This window comes from Molossus molossus, unplaced genomic scaffold (genome assembly GCF_014108415.1).
Source record: "Molossus molossus isolate mMolMol1 unplaced genomic scaffold, mMolMol1.p scaffold_m16_p_14, whole genome shotgun sequence".
Lineage (NCBI taxonomy): Eukaryota > Metazoa > Chordata > Mammalia > Chiroptera > Molossidae > Molossus > Molossus molossus.
The window spans coordinates 9985233-10002407 of record NW_023425349.1 but is presented as its reverse complement, the minus strand read 5'-3'; the positions used below and the strand labels follow the sequence as shown (position 1 = coordinate 10002407).

Genomic DNA, 17175 nt, shown 5'->3' with positions numbered 1-17175 from the left:
GTTGGGGTGTTATGTTTTTTAAACGCCTTTACTTGGCAAAAGGTAGTTGCCCTGAAGCATGTTTGGCCCATGAAATCCTGACGCCCGGACCCCTGCTGGGGGCGCCTGTGCTTTCCAAGGCCAGCTCCCGGGAAGGCCTGTCGTCCAGGGGCCTTGTGTTTCTGTGGCGCTGGACGCCCCTCCTCCGCAGGCTCGTCAGCCACATCTCAGACTCAGCCTCTGTCTTGCTGGACTTCAGCTTCCTACACAGACTGGCCAGAACAGCAGCTACTGTCGCACTTTCACGAGGGATCTCCCGGCTAGTGAACATGCCCCGTGTCGCAGCCTTTAAAACCTGGTCCGAGGGCCTCCAGAACAGTCACCCTCCAGGTGGACTGAGATCAGAATCTCGGGTAACAAATCTGGAGTGACAAATCCATTTTCCTGGGCCCCGCCACAGCCCTGCCAAATCAGCCCCTTTGCGGCAACTTGCATGCCTCTGGTAATGGGGAGCTCACCCCCCTCTCAGGAAATCCTCCCGTCTTTGCACAGTAGATCTTCAAAACGTGACCCTTCTGCTGTTTTAATTGAGATGCGATATATATACAGTCAAGTTCCCTTGAGCCCTTTCTGATCACTGCCTCACAGAGCAGTTTTTCCCGTTCTTGATAAACATGGAACCGTGGTGTGTGCTCTCTCGTGCCTGGCTGCTTCCACTCACCGTCTGCTGTGGGCTTGCTCCCCTTTGTGGCGTGCCCTGAGGTTTGTTCTTGTTCGTGGCCGTTTAGTATCCCATCGTGTGAGTAAACCCATTATCCAGCTATCCATTCTGTGGATTGACATTTGTTTCCAGTTTCTGGCTGTTGTGAATGAAGCCACTTTGCCCATTTTTTATCATGTCTCCATGGACAGACGCTCTCCTTTCTCTGGGGTGTGTGCCTAGGAGCGGGGCTCCTGGTTCCTAGTGTCGGCCATGTTCAGCCACACAGTGTCCCATGTGGTCGGGCCATTTAGGCCCCGTCAGCAATGTTGGAGGGTTCCAGCCTCGGTTCACCTTGAACTGTAACCGTTCCGGTAGTGGGCAGCAGTACTTCACTGTGCTTTTAATTTGCATCACCCTCATGAGTAATGAGAAAAACAACATTTCCTGGACATAGTGGCCGTGTGAATACTCTCTTTGTGAAGGGCCTCTTCAGGTTGTTTGCTACTTTGAGGTAGGGGGTCGTTTGTCTTTTACTTAAGGACTTGTAGAATTTTCAAATATATTCTGTGTCGGCCCTGGGTGTTGAGACGGTTTCCTTCCAGACGGTGCCTTTAACTCTTTGAGTGGTCTTTTGGTGGACTGAGGTTCCTAATTTTAATCAAGTCCAGTTTATCCATCTTTCCTTGTATGGCCAGTGCCTGTTTGTCCTGTTTAAGAAATTTCGGCCAACTCCAAATCTGGACGTGCCAGTCGGGGCCCACTGAGGGTAGTAAGAGCTCAGTTTCTGGAGCCTGAAGAGCTGGGTTTCACCCCAGTCCTGCTGCTTGTCTGAGTCTCAGTTTCTTCATCTGTAAAATGGGGATGCCCACTCCTAGGGCTGCGAGGAACACGAAACCGCTAACGGGACATGTGTGAGCAAAGTGGACAGTGGTGGTTGGTCGGTTGCTGCCCAGAGCCTGGCTGCTCTGTCCCACTTCCTGGGCAGTTCGCAGAAACACCGGTCCCCAGATGCCCAGCCCCCAGAATGGTCCTCAGGCTGGGTGCTCCCTGTCGCCGGGGACTTTTAGCACCCACCAGCACGAGAGCCTTCGGGCTGGTCCAGCCCTCTCCTTTGAAGGAAGGAACAGGAGAGGGTCCCTGTGAGACTGAGCCCAGGTCTCTCCCCTCCCCACGCGCATGTGTCCTGCCCCTGCACGGAGAATAAGCACCCGCCCCCTTGCTGTGTTTCAGTGGGGACACCGTACTACATGTCACCGGAGAGGATCCATGAGAACGGCTACAACTTCAAGTCCGACATCTGGTCTCTGGGCTGTTTGCTCTACGAGGTGAGAGCTCAGTGGCATTTGGCAGGGCATTCGTGGGGGCATCCAGCCGGGGTGGGGTTTACCCCAGCGGCTCAGGGAACCCGGGGGTGGGTGATACCCGCCTGTGGCATCTGAGTCCATTCCCAGATCTGGTGGCCATCCTGGAAGGAGGGACAGGAACATGTCTGAGTCTTGGTGGGTTCAGGCATGAGACAACATGAACAAATAGATGCCCCCACCCATTCTGGCCAGCCACGCTGGGGCCCCGATGACTGGAGGTCTGGGAGCACGAGCCATTTTCACCATGAGGCTGTTGCAGAGGGAGGGAGGGAGGGAGGGAGGGAGGCCTGAGCCTTCTAGTATCTCTAAGCTGCGGCCACACCCTCCCACTGCCCTGGCCCTGGGCCACCTTGTGCTGGAATTCTCTCCAGCTACCCCTCCAAGTCCAGTTACTTCTTCGGGTGAACACTGGGGCCCCAGGGGCTGCCGAGGCCAGTGACAAAGCCAAGCCCATGTTACGCTAACCTGGCTGTCCCTGGGCTCAGTGCTCCAGCATCAATAGCCCCGCCCACCGCACCTCACTCATGCCCCAGCCTGGGTCTGAGCAGAGGATCCAACCCACCTCTAAGCATTGTCCACCCAGATGTTGGTCCTGAGGGGGAGGGGCTGTGGTTCTGTGTTTCCCAGGACCGAGCAAATGCCTTTCATAGCAGGCAGCTAGAGGTGCTGTTTTGAGTGTGTGTGAGTGCGTGCATGTGAGTGTGTGTGCGTGCATGTGAGTGCTTGTGTGCGTGCATGTGTGAGCGTGCATGTGAGTGTGTGTGCGTGCATGCGTGTGCATGTGTATGTTGTGCATGTGTGTGCATGTGTGCATGAGAGTGCTTGTGGGTGTGCATGTGTGAGTGCATGCATGTGTGTGTGAGCATGTGTGTGTGCGCATGCATGTGGGTGTGCGTGTGTGTGTGTGCGTGTGAGCGTGCTTGTGGGTGTGCATGTGAGTGCTTGTGCATGTGTGTGTGAGCATGCATGTGGGTGTGAGCGTGCATGTGTGTGCATGTGTGTGTGTATGTGCACATGTGAGTGTGTGTGTGCATGTGTGAGTGTGTGAGTGTGTGTGCGCAGCTCACATAACCATGGTAATGTGGGTGGGAGAGATGCAGGGTCCTGGCTGGGGCCCAAACTTTGGTCAGAAGGACTTCCGTTCAAAGCTCTGTTCCCACCAACCCCTAACAGCCCCAGGGCAACAGTGTCCCCGCCCCAGCTTCAGTTGCCCTAATATAAAATGGGGTCACACCTTGCCTCCTTGTTCTGTGTTCAAGGAAGGCCCTGGGGCAGCGGAGGGCAGGTCTGGGAAGCATTACTTGTCCTCCTCGCTGTCCAGCCCGCTGACCCACTGCAGACCCAGCAGCTGGCGTTTGCCGCCGCCTCTGGTAGGGAGGCAGCGGCCGACCACGTTGCTTTTTTTGCTTCGGCCAGTGGGAAGCTGAGTGCAGCTTTGCTTTGCCTTTCTGCCCTCATGGGCTTTGTCCCCAGTCCAGAGAGCCAGGTCCTGTTTTTCCATCCTGCATTGGGATTTCCGTGAGCTGCATCCCGCCTCCGCGAACCGCGAGGGTCTCCAAACATAAAGCAACAGACACGCAGGCTGACCAGGGTGGGACAGGTGCGCGTGCCCAGGGCGGCGGGAGGACGGCAGCTGGCCGCCTGTGCTCTCACCCAGCTTTCCGCCAACAGCCGCCCTGCTCCTGCCCGAGCCTTTGTCTCGTCTCCTAGAGGCAGATGCAGCCTGGGCCGTCGCGGTGCTGGCCTCGCCGGTTCCAGGCCAGGAGCCCTCGAGTCCTCGTCTCGGGCACCTAAACGCATGTCTAACGAGGCAGCGTGCGCGCTAGTGGCTCCCCAGCACGGAGGCCCTGGCTCCCGGTTGATTTGTTTGTTGGCTGTGTGTGACCACGCGGCTCGCAGCCGGGCGGGACGGATCAGCAGTGGGAAATCGATGGAATCAGCTGAGTCCTGTGGGCATGGACGTCCCTGGGGACAGCGGGGCTGATCTCAACCTAATGGGCCTCGGCCTCCCACAGAAGGGGATTTTCGTGGCTGACTTGGCTGGTCAAGGCCAGCCCCTCCAGGGGTGACAAGTCAGGGAGGGGCCCTGCCCTGGGCTGCCACCCCTCTGCCTACTCCCCCAGCCCCACCAGAGATGGAAGCGGATGTTTTCCCAGCAGACAGGGAGGGAGACGCATCTGAGCTCAGGGCTTGGTAATTGGAAGGAAACATCCCACAGACACGCCTGGAGCTCCCGCCACACGGCCTGTGTGTGTTCTGGGGGCGCAGCCTGCGAGCTGTGCCAGAGGCCCCCCGCCCGCTCCAGACCGTGTCCGAGGATTTGGCCTGGTCCCTGTGGAGCGCACCTGGGCACGGACCAGAGAACACCTGCCCCCGACAGGGACAGGCCGGCCCTTCCCTGAGCCCCAGTGAAGACAGGAAGAATCAAAGCCCCTTGTTGGTCCCCTGAGGCTTCTGTAACCACTCGCCACACAGTTGATGGCTTCGTGCAACATAAAATTATTCTCTTAACATTCTGGGGGCCGGAAGTCCAGAGTCGGTTTCACTGGACTAAAAAGTGTCATCGGGGCTTGCTTCTACATCCGGGGTCATGACCCCATCACTCCCTTGACACATCTCCTCCTCTTCTGTAGTCAAATCTCCTCTGCCTCCCTCTTACGAGGACACTTGTGGTTACTCTGAGGGCCCACCTGGACCACCTGGGCTAATTTCCATCTAGGGAGTCTGAATTTAATCATGCCCGCCAAGTCCCCTTTGGGACGAGGACCTGTTTAGGGGCCCGTAGTCAGCCCACCACACTCCATTTCACCTGGGCATCTGGATGTCCACCGAGGACCGCCTGAGGTCACCCAGGATGCTGACACCGAGCATGGCGGTGCCCGCTGGGTGGTGCCAAGTGGGAGGCCCGGAGGAGGTCAGCGTAGGAGACGCCACACGGCGCAGCAGCTGGAGCAGCGCTGCCCCGGACGTGGGATGAACCGCACCAGCCCGGTCGCAGCCTGGCTCCGAGGGAGGAAACTGAGGCTCAGAGAGGTGGAGAGACTTCCTGGTGTCACACAGCACGGAAGCAGCGAAGCCGGGCGCTGGTCCCCAGGCTGCCTGTTAAAGCCTGGCCCGCTGTGGGCGGGAGCCAGGGCCTCTCCCCTCTCCAGCCAGCAGGGAGGCATGGCCTCGGAGAAAGAGGTATGGCGGCTCTGCCCAGAGCCCCTGTGGGGGACAGCCGGGTTGTGAGGAGCCTGAGCAACTTCAGCAGCCCCTCCTCTGCCCTGGGAGCTCCCGGCAGAGATGCCCGAGTGCTTTATTTTCATTACCCAGCATGCCCCGTGGAGGCGCCCAGCAGGCTGCCTGGCTCTGCAGGATTTATTTATCTACATGGGAGCTGAAGGAATTGGCTCATTCAGTGCCAGCCCCGGGATCCTCAGCTGGGGGCCTCACAGCTGCCTGCAGGGGCCCGTGTGGGACAGACCTGGGGTCAGCTGCACCTTGCTCGGAACCCTGCTCTGGATTCCGGCCTGAGCCGGGAATGGTTCGGACGCCCCTGCCGCGTTGGGGAGCAGGGCTGCAGACTGCTTGGCGATGGGTCTCTGGGTTCAGAATCTGGGAGGTGCTGGGCAGATGTCGGATGACTAGAGGGTGTCTGAGTCCCTGACAAGGTGGGAGTCGCAGGCAATCACTGTCCTCTTTGCAGTCAGATTCTCCTTCCCCCTGTGACATCTCAGATCACACACCAGTGCCTCTGAGCCCTCCCAGTGGGGAAGTGCCCACACTCTCCCGTCTCCCCAGTTATGTCACCCCAGTAACACCAGACAGAAGTTCTGCACTTGAGGAGCAGCGCTGACAGCCAGCTCTGGCAGTGCTAACGAGGCAACCAGTGTCAGCCCCGAAGAGCAGACCTCTTCTCGTTGACGAGTCGGGGAGGGTGGTCACGTGCAGGGAGATCTCCCATCCGGGGTAATCGGTCTAATCCCAGAGTCTCGAGCAGCCCCAGAGGTTCCTTCACAGCCCGATGCCCTGATCTGGGTGGAAGGCCCTTGATCGGCGCTGGAGGGGGTCCGCTGCTTCCGTCAGAATCTGCATTGGGTGGAGAAGCCACTGTTCGCAGGGAGTCCTACTGCCGACCCTGCTCAAGAAGCTTTTCCGAATCAGTGTAGGGAAGGTACCAGAAAGAAGGGAGAAATGATCCGAAGGGGGTGGCGGATATGGGGGTTGCCCCTTGCCAGTTTCTGGGGCCCTTTGGAATCGCGAACAGCAAGGTTTTTGCAAATCAGATCAGACTGGCTTATTAAAAGCTTCGCCGAGTCCCTCTCCCAGGTCAGACATGTGAGAAACCAGAGCCTGTGTTAGTGGGGCCAACATTTAAACGTCCTTTCTCCTCTGAACACAAACACTTTGCGGGAACATCCATCTTAATCCCCCGCCACGGCTCCGAGGGCGCCCAGATCACCCCGTGACCCCCCAGAGCCTCAGCTGCTCTCCACTGTGGCAGCAGATGTCCTCTAGAAATGGCCCGGTTAACCCTTTGCACCCAAGGCTCTCATTTCAGCTATTGGAAACACAGCACCAAGCGATGCCATTTTGCACACTCGGCGGTAAAGCCAGGCCCGGCCAGGCTGGCAGAGCCCCCGGGGGCAGGGCCCTGGGCGCTCACCCTTCCCCGCCAGGGCCAGGGCCGCTCACTCTGCAGCCCTTTCCCGGTCCAGACAGTCCCCAGCCCTCCCACAGGGCCCCAAACCCTGGTCACGGGAGGGGGGGCTGGCCCTGAACACCCCCTGGAAGCACTGGCCCAGGCACCTGGGCCCACAGGTGCTGCCTGGGCTCTGAAGCCCCCGGGCGCTTCTGGAAGCCTGGCCTGGGTCACCAGACTGTTCACGGGAGGCAGCAGAGGATGGGGGCAGACCGGGAAACTAAAGCTAACAGGTACCCACAGACCCAGCTTCCTGCCCTGAGATAGGGCCACTGGGCCACCCCCAGGCCTGAGGACCGAGATTTCTCAGGTGTCCCAGTGCCGCCACAGTCAGCCCGGGAGCCCTCGGCCAGGGTCTGTGCACAGTGGCCTTGGCAGCCGGGCTCCTCCAAGGGAATGAGGGCCAGACAGACAGGCACAATTATCCGACTGCACTTCATTAGCAGGAGGCGTTGGGCCATCTTTTGGCGGCAGCGACAGTGAGCAGGAGTGACAAGAAGCACTTGAATCCCATTACGGACTAATCAGCAGATGGGGCCACGGGCACCGTGCTGGGCTGCCACACCACCGCCTCATGGAGTGGCCCACGGCTCCCGCGTGCCCCCTTTGGAGGCCCGCCCAGTGTTCTGTGTGGGGTGGGGAGTCTGGGTGCCCTCCAGAAAGGGAGCCCTGGTGGTTCCCTGACTGGGTAAGAACCCTTGGGGGGGCCACCACGGTCCTTTCCCTTCCCAGGGCCCCAGGGCCGGCCTGCCCGCAGGGTGGAGCCAGTGCCCCGGCCTCATCAGATGGTGGTGACTCAGCTTTGGTGCCTCCCCCGGGCCAGCCAAGCCTCACCACAGCCCTGCCAGGGGAGCGTCTTCCCATTTTAGGGACAAGGAAACCAAAGGCCAGACACACAGTGCACACACCAAGAGAAGGCCGAGCAGGGAACCAGGCAAAGCCATGGCAGGTGTGGGCCTGGAGCGTCCGTGACACACCGGGTCCCAGGCCTGTGCCAGGGTGGCAGCCGGCCCACCCTCCTCCTCCTGCCTGCCCTCCCTGATGTCTGGGCAGCCAGCTTTCGAGACGGCAGTAACCGGGCCGCAGACAGCAGCTCTGTCGTGGGCTGGTAAACACACCCAGAAGTAAAGCCAAAAATGAAATGCCTCCCCCTGCAACATGTTTGTCCTTAGGTAATTCCCTAAATTTATTACTTAGACACCCTCCCACGGGTGTTTTTGGAATTGCTTCTTAGAAATACAGGACAATGAACCAAGGGACCTGCTGGGCCCAGGCTTCAGCCTCAGTGAACAGAGCCTCTGTTCTGGCATCTGCACCCTGCACATGGCCACCGTCGCACACGGGCACCTCTTGCACACGGCCACCGTCGTGCACACGGGCACCTCATGTACACGGCCACCGTCGTGCACACGCCACCGTTGTGCACACGGCCACTGTCGTGCACACGGGCACCGTCGGGGCTGAGAGCTGAGGTGTGCGGCCGGTGTGGGGGCCGGGCACAGCTGGCCTTCAGTATTCAGTCAATTGCCTTTGAAGTTTTGTCACTGAAACCCTTGCCCCATTTAGATTTTTTTTTTAATCCTCACTGGAGGATATTTTTCTATTTATCTTCAAATAGAGTGGGAGGGAGAGAGAGAAACATTGACGCGAGAGAGACACATCAACTGGTTGCCTCCCGCACCATCCCGACCAGGGCAGGGGACAAACTGTACCGAGGTACGTGTCCTTGCCCAGAATCGAACCCACGACTCATTGGTCCAGGGGCCAATGCTCTGCTGCTGAGCCAAACCGGCCAGGGCAACCCTTGTCCCATTTAATTTGCTTATATAACAAGGATCATGCTCAAACGGCCACTTCTGTGGAATCCCAGCTACCTGGGGTTTGGGGATGTCCTGCTGGACAGTCGCTGGGGTGGGGACTGCAGGACCACACCCAAATCTGGACGCTAAGGCTGCAAACCCTTCTCTCCCGCCCCTTCCCCTGCAGATGGCAGCTCTCCAGAGCCCCTTCTATGGAGACAAAATGAACCTCTTCTCCCTCTGCCAGAAGATCGAACAGTGTGACTACCCGCCGCTGCCGGGAGAGCATTACTCTGAGAAGGTGCGTCGGCCCAGGGCCGGCCTGGCGGACCCAGGCGGCCTCCTGGGAGGGGACCTTGAGCTTGGTTCACCGACCAGAGTGGAGGAGGGGAGATTTCTGGGAAAGGACTCAAAGGGGGACAGCAGATTACTGGTACTGAGGCGCTCTCAGGGCACCGGTGTGGGCCTGGCGGCAGGTTGGTGGCCCGCCCACTGGCACAGGAGCCAGGAGCTGGCCGAGGGCAGTCGGCACCCCTCTGCCCACGCAGCCCCCGACCTGAGCTTGAGCGTGAGGCGCTCTGCCGCATGTCCCCAAGACGGGCTTCTCGCGGTGTCAGACAGCGGGAGCCAGGCGGCAGGCGGGAGGTGGCAGGCCTGGCTGCCCCCGCCCTCCGCTGGCTGCCACTCTGCTCGCGACAGGAAACCAGGGCAAACACTGGTCTGCTTGCTGTTGCAGACCCAGCTCACACCTGGGGTTTTTATTTTCAACCCTTTCACTGGGTTCAGGGGCTCTGGACAGACCGACAGGCCTGCACCAGGCTGTCAGGTTCCGTGTGTGAATGTCATCTTCCCCAGTCCCGTGACCTTGAAAATAGGGCTCATGTTTGCCTTCATGAATAACATGAGACGACGAAACAGGATGACAGCACAGCATGGCTGAGGGTGTGGACAGACGCACAGGTTTACGCTCTCCCTTCACTGTTCTTGGGCGAGACACAACTTTCCTGAGTCTCAGTCTCCTCATCTGTAAAATGGGGGCAATCCTAGAATCTACCGCACAGGGGCAGTGCATGGGATGTGCTCAGTCTCGCATCAGGCTGACACTGACCCCACCACCATCGAAAGTAGCCTTTGGTTGTAGCACAGGGCCTGGCTCAGAGTAAATGCTCAGTGAGCATCAACTGTTACTGTCATTTCTGTTCAAAGTTAATGCTAGTAGATCTATTATTATTTCTGTGCGAGGTCAACACTAGTGGGTGTGAAGGGGAGTCTGAGACCTCCCTGGGCCTGCCTTGCAGGACCACAGGCCAGTCACTGCCTCATGATCTCTCACATTTATGACCTATGCTGGGCCCTCCCCCACCTCATTTACCGGTGAGGAAACGAGGTGTAGCCGAGTCAGGTCACTTGCCCTAGGTCACATGACTTGTATTTAATGGTGGAGGCAGGATTTGAACTGGACCTTCGACCTTCATGCCAGGCTCACTGACGAGGGTGAGTCAGGAGGACACACTCCTATTGCCCCGTGCTCCCTCCGTGGTTGTCACTTCAGTGGCTTCCAAGTTCTCTGTGTGCCCTTGGAAGGAGGACTCATGCTCTGGAGTGGAAGTTGGCGAGAAGGAAAACTAGTTAGGTTTCTTGACCACGTTAATGGTTGCATTTGGTTTTTCTTTTCCCCTTTAAATCTGGAATTCTGTACTATTTGGTAACAAAAAGCCTGGAGCCGTGCAACTCAGAGCAAACCGTTCACTTCTCTGTGCCTCAGTTTCTCGCCTATAAATGGGAACCGTACTCTACCCCCCAGATATGAGGCTGAAACCAACGGGTCTGTGTGAGCCCTGAGCCCCTCCAGTCATCCCACCTTCCCGAGCGTCTGCTCCCCGAAGCCCCTGGTTTTCCCAGTTACGTGCACCTTTCTAGGCTGTGTGTCTGGGAGTGAGGGGTACTTCTTGGACCTGGAACCCCCAGTACACCTCACTTTTGAAGTTTCTAGTACCTTAGAAAAGGCTTCTAAATTTTTCAAACACGCACTTAAGCTGACTGCATGGCCTACTCACAAATGACGGTTGAGGTCACAGATTTCTCCTGAATCCTGTTTTCTGGGCACTTCAGCTGCCAGAGGCCAGCCTTCTCCTGACTACTGTCAGGCTCCAAAGAGAACCGCCTCATCCTGGGCACCTCGGTCTCCAGGACGAAGCCGGCTGCACTCGGCTCCTCTGCCCAGGCCTCCCAGGGTGCATAGTGGCAGAACCCCAGCAAGGTGACACGCAGCTCAGAGGGGTGCTCAAAAAACCTGAGCTGTCTGCTGCCCAGAACCCCTCCGAGGTGACACGTGGATTGTGCTCAGCAGCCCCGGGGCCTCCACATGACCCTTCCGCCCTCCCGGCCCCTGAGCATGGCCATGGAATCCTCATGAACCCCTCATTTAGGACCAGCCCTGTCCCACAGCTGCCCTCAGCCCTGCAGGGCCACAGCCAGCCCCTCCAGCAGCAGGTATTTAAATGAAAAAAAAAAAAAAAACTACAGTGAGCCCAGTGATGTAAGTTGAGATGTAGGCTTTTTAAGGTCATTATTTTAATTACCATTAAAATAATTGGCACTCTGGCTATCAGAAGGGAGGCGATCAGAGGCTCAAGGCGCCCCTCCCCCACCCCGAGGCGGGTGCAGCCTTCAGTGTGTATAATTAAAAGCTCCGTCTTTCATGAGCACAATAAAGAGGCCAGGGGGTGGGCAGACTGCAGCCCTGCTGCATGTTAATGCATTTATTATGATCAATAAGCCCTCGCCTTGAGTTTTGTCCTCTGGCTTGGGCATCTGCGTGACTGACAGCAGACACACACACAGACTTACCTAGCAGAGTGGAGAGTTGAAACTTCAAAATTATTTGGAGATAACCACTTTCAGGGTCTCAAAGCGTGGCCTTCGAGGCCAGCCGGGCCTCAGACTGGCCCTGGCTCTGCAGGTGGCCGTGGCGGTGCACCATCCCTTACCTCTCAGCAGGGGCCTTGCCTTCTGGTTGTCTTGGGGGCTACGTGCCTCGTGCAGACGGCGCCACCAAGCCCAGCAAGGCTGCTTGCAGAGCTAACACGCCATCCTCTCCCTTGCAGCTACGAGAACTGGTCAGTATGTGCATCTACCCCGACCCCACCCAGAGACCCGACATTGGCTACGTGCACCAGGTCGCTAAGCAGATGCACGTGTGGACTTCCAGCGCTTGAGCAGACGCAGTGTGCCTTGTCGGAGCCAGCACCACTCTGCCTTACTTGGGTCTTCTCTCCAATGTGGCCACCTGGTAGCCTAGACCGGCAAAGATGAGACATCAGCAGGCTCCCCAGGGGCCGGCTTCACAGCAGACGCTGGATGCAGGGCGGCCTGGGGGTGGGGTGGGGGAGGGGCGCTGGTCACATCACTGGTGGTCCAATTCAAAGTCCTTTCTTTAAACTGTTGTGGACAATCTCAGCTGGGTTGTTAACGAGGGTGTGGAGTTCAGTGTGCCGGTGACGCACCCCTGTAATGTGAATCGTTAGGGTAATTCCTTCAGTGACTGGTCAAGGTTGATACTAACAGAATTGCAGGAGACTGGGATTTGTAGTGAGCCTTTGAAAATGCCTAGTAGTAAGTTCCGGTTAGCTCTTAGAATCTTTTCAATTAAGCTCTGTGCTTAATTTACTCTGTCGTAAAGGGATAAAGCGACACAATTTTTTAAATACAGTGGAGATGTCCCTAATATTTTAATCTACGTTTGTAACTCAGTGAATGAGGATGAGAACCCGGCACCTGGCAGAGCTTCAGAAGACCCGGCATTTGAAAGGCGTGTCCTCGTGCAGTCGGGCTCAGCCGTCTTCTGAACACCTGCTCTCTGCCAGGCACTTCACCACCTGCCTGGTGCTGGCGGTTCATTTAATGATCAGTGTTACGTGTTTTCCTCTGTGCGATGGAAGCATGGGATACAAAAGCATAAATATAAAGCATGCCTTCAGGCTGTTCTCTGTACAAGTTCTGGTTCTGCAACTTCCTACCATGACCCTGGGCGAGTTTCTTAGCCTCTCTGAGCCTTAATTTCCTCATCTGTAAAATGGGACTAATAATACCCACCTTCAGGGTGCTGACAGAATTTGAAATAAAGTATGCAAGTTGTCCAGCACATTGCAGATGATCCAAAAAAGGCAGCCACTCACCCCTTCACAAAATTCAAGTCCACGGACCATGTAAATCAAGAATTAAAATGTGCAACTGTATTATGTCTAGGAAACCAGAAGGGCGTCCCTTTATTTCTCGTTCCCAAATAGGATTAACTGTGAAGACTAATTTATAAATGTGAATTTAAGGAAAACTCAAGCTCTGAAGCAAAGTTTGAATTTCGTCTTTATGCTCAAGTTAATCCTCAGATGATCTAAGTTACTGTCCACTGACTTGGTGACAGTTCAGCCCTCCAGACAGAGCCCACGCCGCCCCTGCATTTGCACCGGGCGCCCGGGCCTCCCCGGGGAGACCGGCCTGGGGCTGGGCCACTGCTCTGTTTCCATGTGTGAACTCTGCTCTACTGTTAACACTGTTAGGTTGGAGAGATTTTCTTCGGATGCAACCTCTGCTTTGTACGTGTTCTCCATGTTTGAAATAAAATGGGGTAAGGGGGTGACTGGTGTGACTGTGATTCATGGATCATTTAAACAGCTCCACACTGCAGCACAATTCCTTGAGGCACTTTTTATTTATTTTATTTTTTATCCTTACCCAAGGACATTTTTTCACTTTTTTGTTCAGATACAGTGGGAGGGGGAGAGAGGAAGAGAGAGAGAGACATTGATGTGAAAGGGACACATCTAGTGGCTGCCACCCACATGACCGAACCAGGGCCGGGGACAAACTGCAACCGAGGTACATGCCCTTAGCGGGAACCGAACCCGGGTCTCTCCAGACCGCTCTAACCGCTGAGCCACACTGGACAGGGCTCCTTGAGGCACCTTTTAAAACACAATTTCTCAGGACCCAAACATCCTGAGTATTCCTGGAACTTTTTAAAGCTCGCAGATAATTTTAACAGTCGTCAGCCAAATTGCTCCCTAAAGAACTGCACTGCTCACCTGACCGGTTTGGCTCAGTGGTTAGAGTGTCGGCCTCTGGGCCAGAGGCCTGGGTTCGGCTCCCACCAAGGGCACGTACCTCGGTTGCAGTTTGTCCCTGGCCCTGGTTGAGGTTGTGTGGGTAGTGGCCAGTCGATGTGTCTCTCTCACATCGACGTTTCTCTCTCTTCCTCCCTCTCTCCCTCTTGCTCTATCTGAAGATAAATGCAAAAATATCCTTGGGTGAGGATAAAAAAAAAAAAAAAGAACTGCACTGCTCTCCGTGCCCCACTCCTGGAAGTCGACAAGGGAGGCTGGCCCAAGGGCGGGTTCATCTGGAAGTCCTGGTGCGGGGCCTTTCTCCTGTGCCCCAGCCATGCTCTCTCTGGGGAGAGTCAGGCCCTGTCTTCTACCGAGCTCTTACCACTGAAAGTTTTACAGATTCCAGACAGATGTTCTGCAAACATTCTGCTTAAGTTCTGAAACCCTCCTGCGGCTCCTCGGCAGAATCAGCATCAGACGCAGACAAACTTGCTCTCCACATGCCACGAGGACAGTCCTGCCTGGCAGGACCCTCCCAGCAAATGGGCGCCCGGCCTAGGTGTCTGTGAAAGGAACGCACCCTAATTATCACACAGTGATCCCCGAGGCACCCTGACTTCTGTGAAACTTGCCTGAGAGGAGTTCGGCCAGTTTCATGCGGCCCTGGCAAAGGCACTGCACTGACCGTGGCTGGCTATTCCCTACCTACGTGGCTCCGGGGGCGGGGGCTGTGCTGCACTCTTCCTTAAAAAAAAATGAGAACACCTGGGACCACCCTAAACCAAGAGAAGGCAAGTTAATACAGGGGAAGGTATAAATGTTCACCTGAAGAATCAGTCACCTCATCTGACTTCCTGCAACATATAAGCCTCATATGTTTTTAGGGTTCCGTGGCTCTTACACCCACCTGAACACAGACTAGCCCTCGGGAAAGGATTAACATCCTGAGGGGAGGCCTCGAGGGCCAAAAAAAAAAAAACCACCTCACAAAGTCCCCAGACCTCAGCCATTCAATTTGGTTTTCACTTTTGACTTTTTATTGGGTTTCATTCAGCAAACACTAGCCGAATGAATGTCTACAGGGAAAACCCCATTGCCCCCCCGTCTTCTAGAGCAGTAACCAGCCATCCACTGACACCATTCAGGAAGTGTCCATCGTTTGGACTGTTTCTTCCAGCACCTCAATTTCCAGGGGAGTGACTTTTTCAGTGAGGACTGCAGTGGTCCCTTTCTCACATCTGTACCGGCCAAACCTAGTGAGAAAAAATAACAGCCAAGAGTTAAGATCCATCCATCCAGGGGTCCAATGGAGGGCTGGAGAGAGGGACAGGATTCCAGCGAGGCAGAGGCCCGATTCCCAGCTCTGTGACCTGGGGGATTCAGCTGCCCCAAGGCAACCCTTTCCTCAAGCTCTCGAAGGCTACAGAAGGGAACCCCTAGTAGACAGGGCACCGGGCATTAAGTGGGCACTCCCATTTCCTCACCCACCTCACCATCCCCAGAAGATGCTGGAAAGCATTTGGTCATTTGCCTTCAAGCTCCAACCTCCTGAAAGCACTCAGTAACCAACAGGAAGTGAGCCCTTCCATTAAGCTGCCGCCACCCTTCTCTTGTGTAGCAACAAGGCTGACCTTTTTCCTTAAACACTTCAGAATATTTGGAAGCATGAACAAAATAAAAATGGCCCACAACTAGACTCTGGGCTTGTCACTTTAGACCACACTCTCAAGGCTAAAGAACGGGAGTTAATGGTGCCCTGAGGGACATGGTGGTCACCGTGAGGACACACCCCACACTTTCTTGGAGTGACTGACAGGTCTCTGTGAGCAGGAGGCAGCCTGTAAGACACACATCTGAACTGCTGGTTCTCAGGCCGGGGCCAGGAACTACATTGCTGTCAAACAGCAGCACAAATGCAACTGCTCCCTGGGTCTGTCCCGGCTGGGACATCATCTCCACCTAGCAGGGACTAACAGAATGCTCCCTGTGCCCTGACCACAGGCTTCTCGAAGATCCACCCTCTCGAATGGACACTTGAGCTCAGAGGGCAGGAAGCAGAAAGGAGGGCGATGTGACTGCTCTGGGTCAAATTCAAGAACGTGTAAAGAGCAGCTGGCCTTTATTTCTGCTACACCTCCCCATTCACACCTCCTGTGCAGCTGCACCTTTCTAAGAGGCACCTCACCCCTCCCGAGCTGGTGTGGAGATGCGGCTCTGCCCCTCAGACTGGACCGCTGGCAGCATGTCATCTTGGAGCCAAAGCCCCACATGGCTCCCATGTGCCCAACTCATCTGCACTGCAGGTCTGGGGGAGGCCTGGACACAGCTCCCTCAACATCCTGGGCCATGGCACCTGGATGCAGCAGCATTAAGGTTTCTACCTTAAGCAACAGGGGACTGCAAAACAGCTGCTGAGGGCTGAGAGCAGAGGAGCCAACGGGCATGTGCAGGCCCAGCTCCACCCTGGGACTGAGCACAGGATGCCTAAGCCTCCCCCACCCTGAGTGCCCTCGCTGGGCGCAGTTCCCCTAACCCAGGCAGTACCTCCCTCCATCAGCCCCTGGCAGAAAAGATGACAGTAAGGCCCCTGGTCAGGGTCATGCGGAAGGCAACCAGTTGATGTGTCCTTCTCACGTTGATGTTTCTCCCTCCCTCCCTCCCTCCCTCCCACTCTATCTGAAGATAAATTTAAAAATATCCTTGGGTGAGGATTTAAAAAAAAAGAAAAAGGGTGACAGCGAGGTTCCACAGTGGGCACTGCTGCAGGGCCTGGGCAGCAGGGGAGCAGCTCTGCCCGAGGGCAGGTTACTGACACCTGCCACAACCTGCCCAGCCCCTTTCACACCTCTCAGCGGATCTTCACAACCAGCTGCGGTCCCTTTACACAGGCTGACCTGCGTCCCAAGGGAGTGAGCTGTGCTGCCACCACACTTCCCTGTGGACAAGGACTCCCACCAGGCACGGGTTCCTGCCCACCACAGGACTGCTTTCCAATGGCTCACACAGGCTTCCAGAACCGCCACCCAGCATACTGTCCAGTCTGGGTGGAGTGGCCACCTCCCCTTCCTGCACTCTCCACCATGGACTTGCTCAGGTCAGGCAGGATCTTGCAAAGAGCAGGGAGTGGCGCATGCAGGGGTATTTCTCCCACTTCAGAGAGCTCGGCAAAGCCTGCTGCCCCCAACACAGCCCCAGGCCTGAAAGGTTGCTTCCCTTCTGCTAAAGACCCCAGGAACCCCATGGGGTCGTTAGAGAGCAACTGGCTAGCCCCATCCTTTCAAAGACAGGGAGACTTGACTTGCCCCGTCACCATGGCACACCCCAACCCTTACCCAGGGCTCATGAAGAACACCGAGCTTCCGCCAGCTCTCCGTGCCCCAGCCATCCTTGCCTTGTGCACCACTCCCACTCGGGTCCCGCGCGGAGCCGCGGGAGGGAAGCAAGCGCTCTGCAAGGTGACGTGCTGGCTCCTCTCAGATGTATGCAGCTGGAGGCAGAGCCCGGGGAGCCACACGCACCTTGAGCTGCTCGGGCTCCAGGA

At 56.5% G+C, this 17175-nt stretch overlaps 2 protein-coding genes across 2 annotated transcripts in view; one reads left to right on the top strand and one right to left on the bottom strand.

The window, feature by feature from the left end:
• The window catches only part of NEK6 (NIMA related kinase 6), a 38725-nt gene extending 26506 nt beyond the window's left edge, over nucleotides 1-12219 (top strand). The window contains exons 7-9 of the mRNA XM_036260784.1: nucleotides 1913-2007; nucleotides 8717-8830; nucleotides 11637-12219. Coding sequence (XP_036116677.1) covers nucleotides 1913-2007; nucleotides 8717-8830; nucleotides 11637-11747 — 320 coding nt within the window. The 3' untranslated portion in view covers nucleotides 11748-12219. The remainder of the gene's footprint in view (nucleotides 1-1912; nucleotides 2008-8716; nucleotides 8831-11636) is intronic.
• Nucleotides 12220-14639: 2420 nt separating this feature from the next.
• Nucleotides 14640-17175, bottom strand: part of PSMB7 (proteasome 20S subunit beta 7) — a 59998-nt gene continuing 57462 nt past the window's right edge. Inside the window, exon 8 of the mRNA XM_036261611.1 lies at nucleotides 14640-14887. Within this exon, the coding sequence (XP_036117504.1) occupies nucleotides 14776-14887 (112 nt within the window). The 3' untranslated portion in view covers nucleotides 14640-14775. The remainder of the gene's footprint in view (nucleotides 14888-17175) is intronic.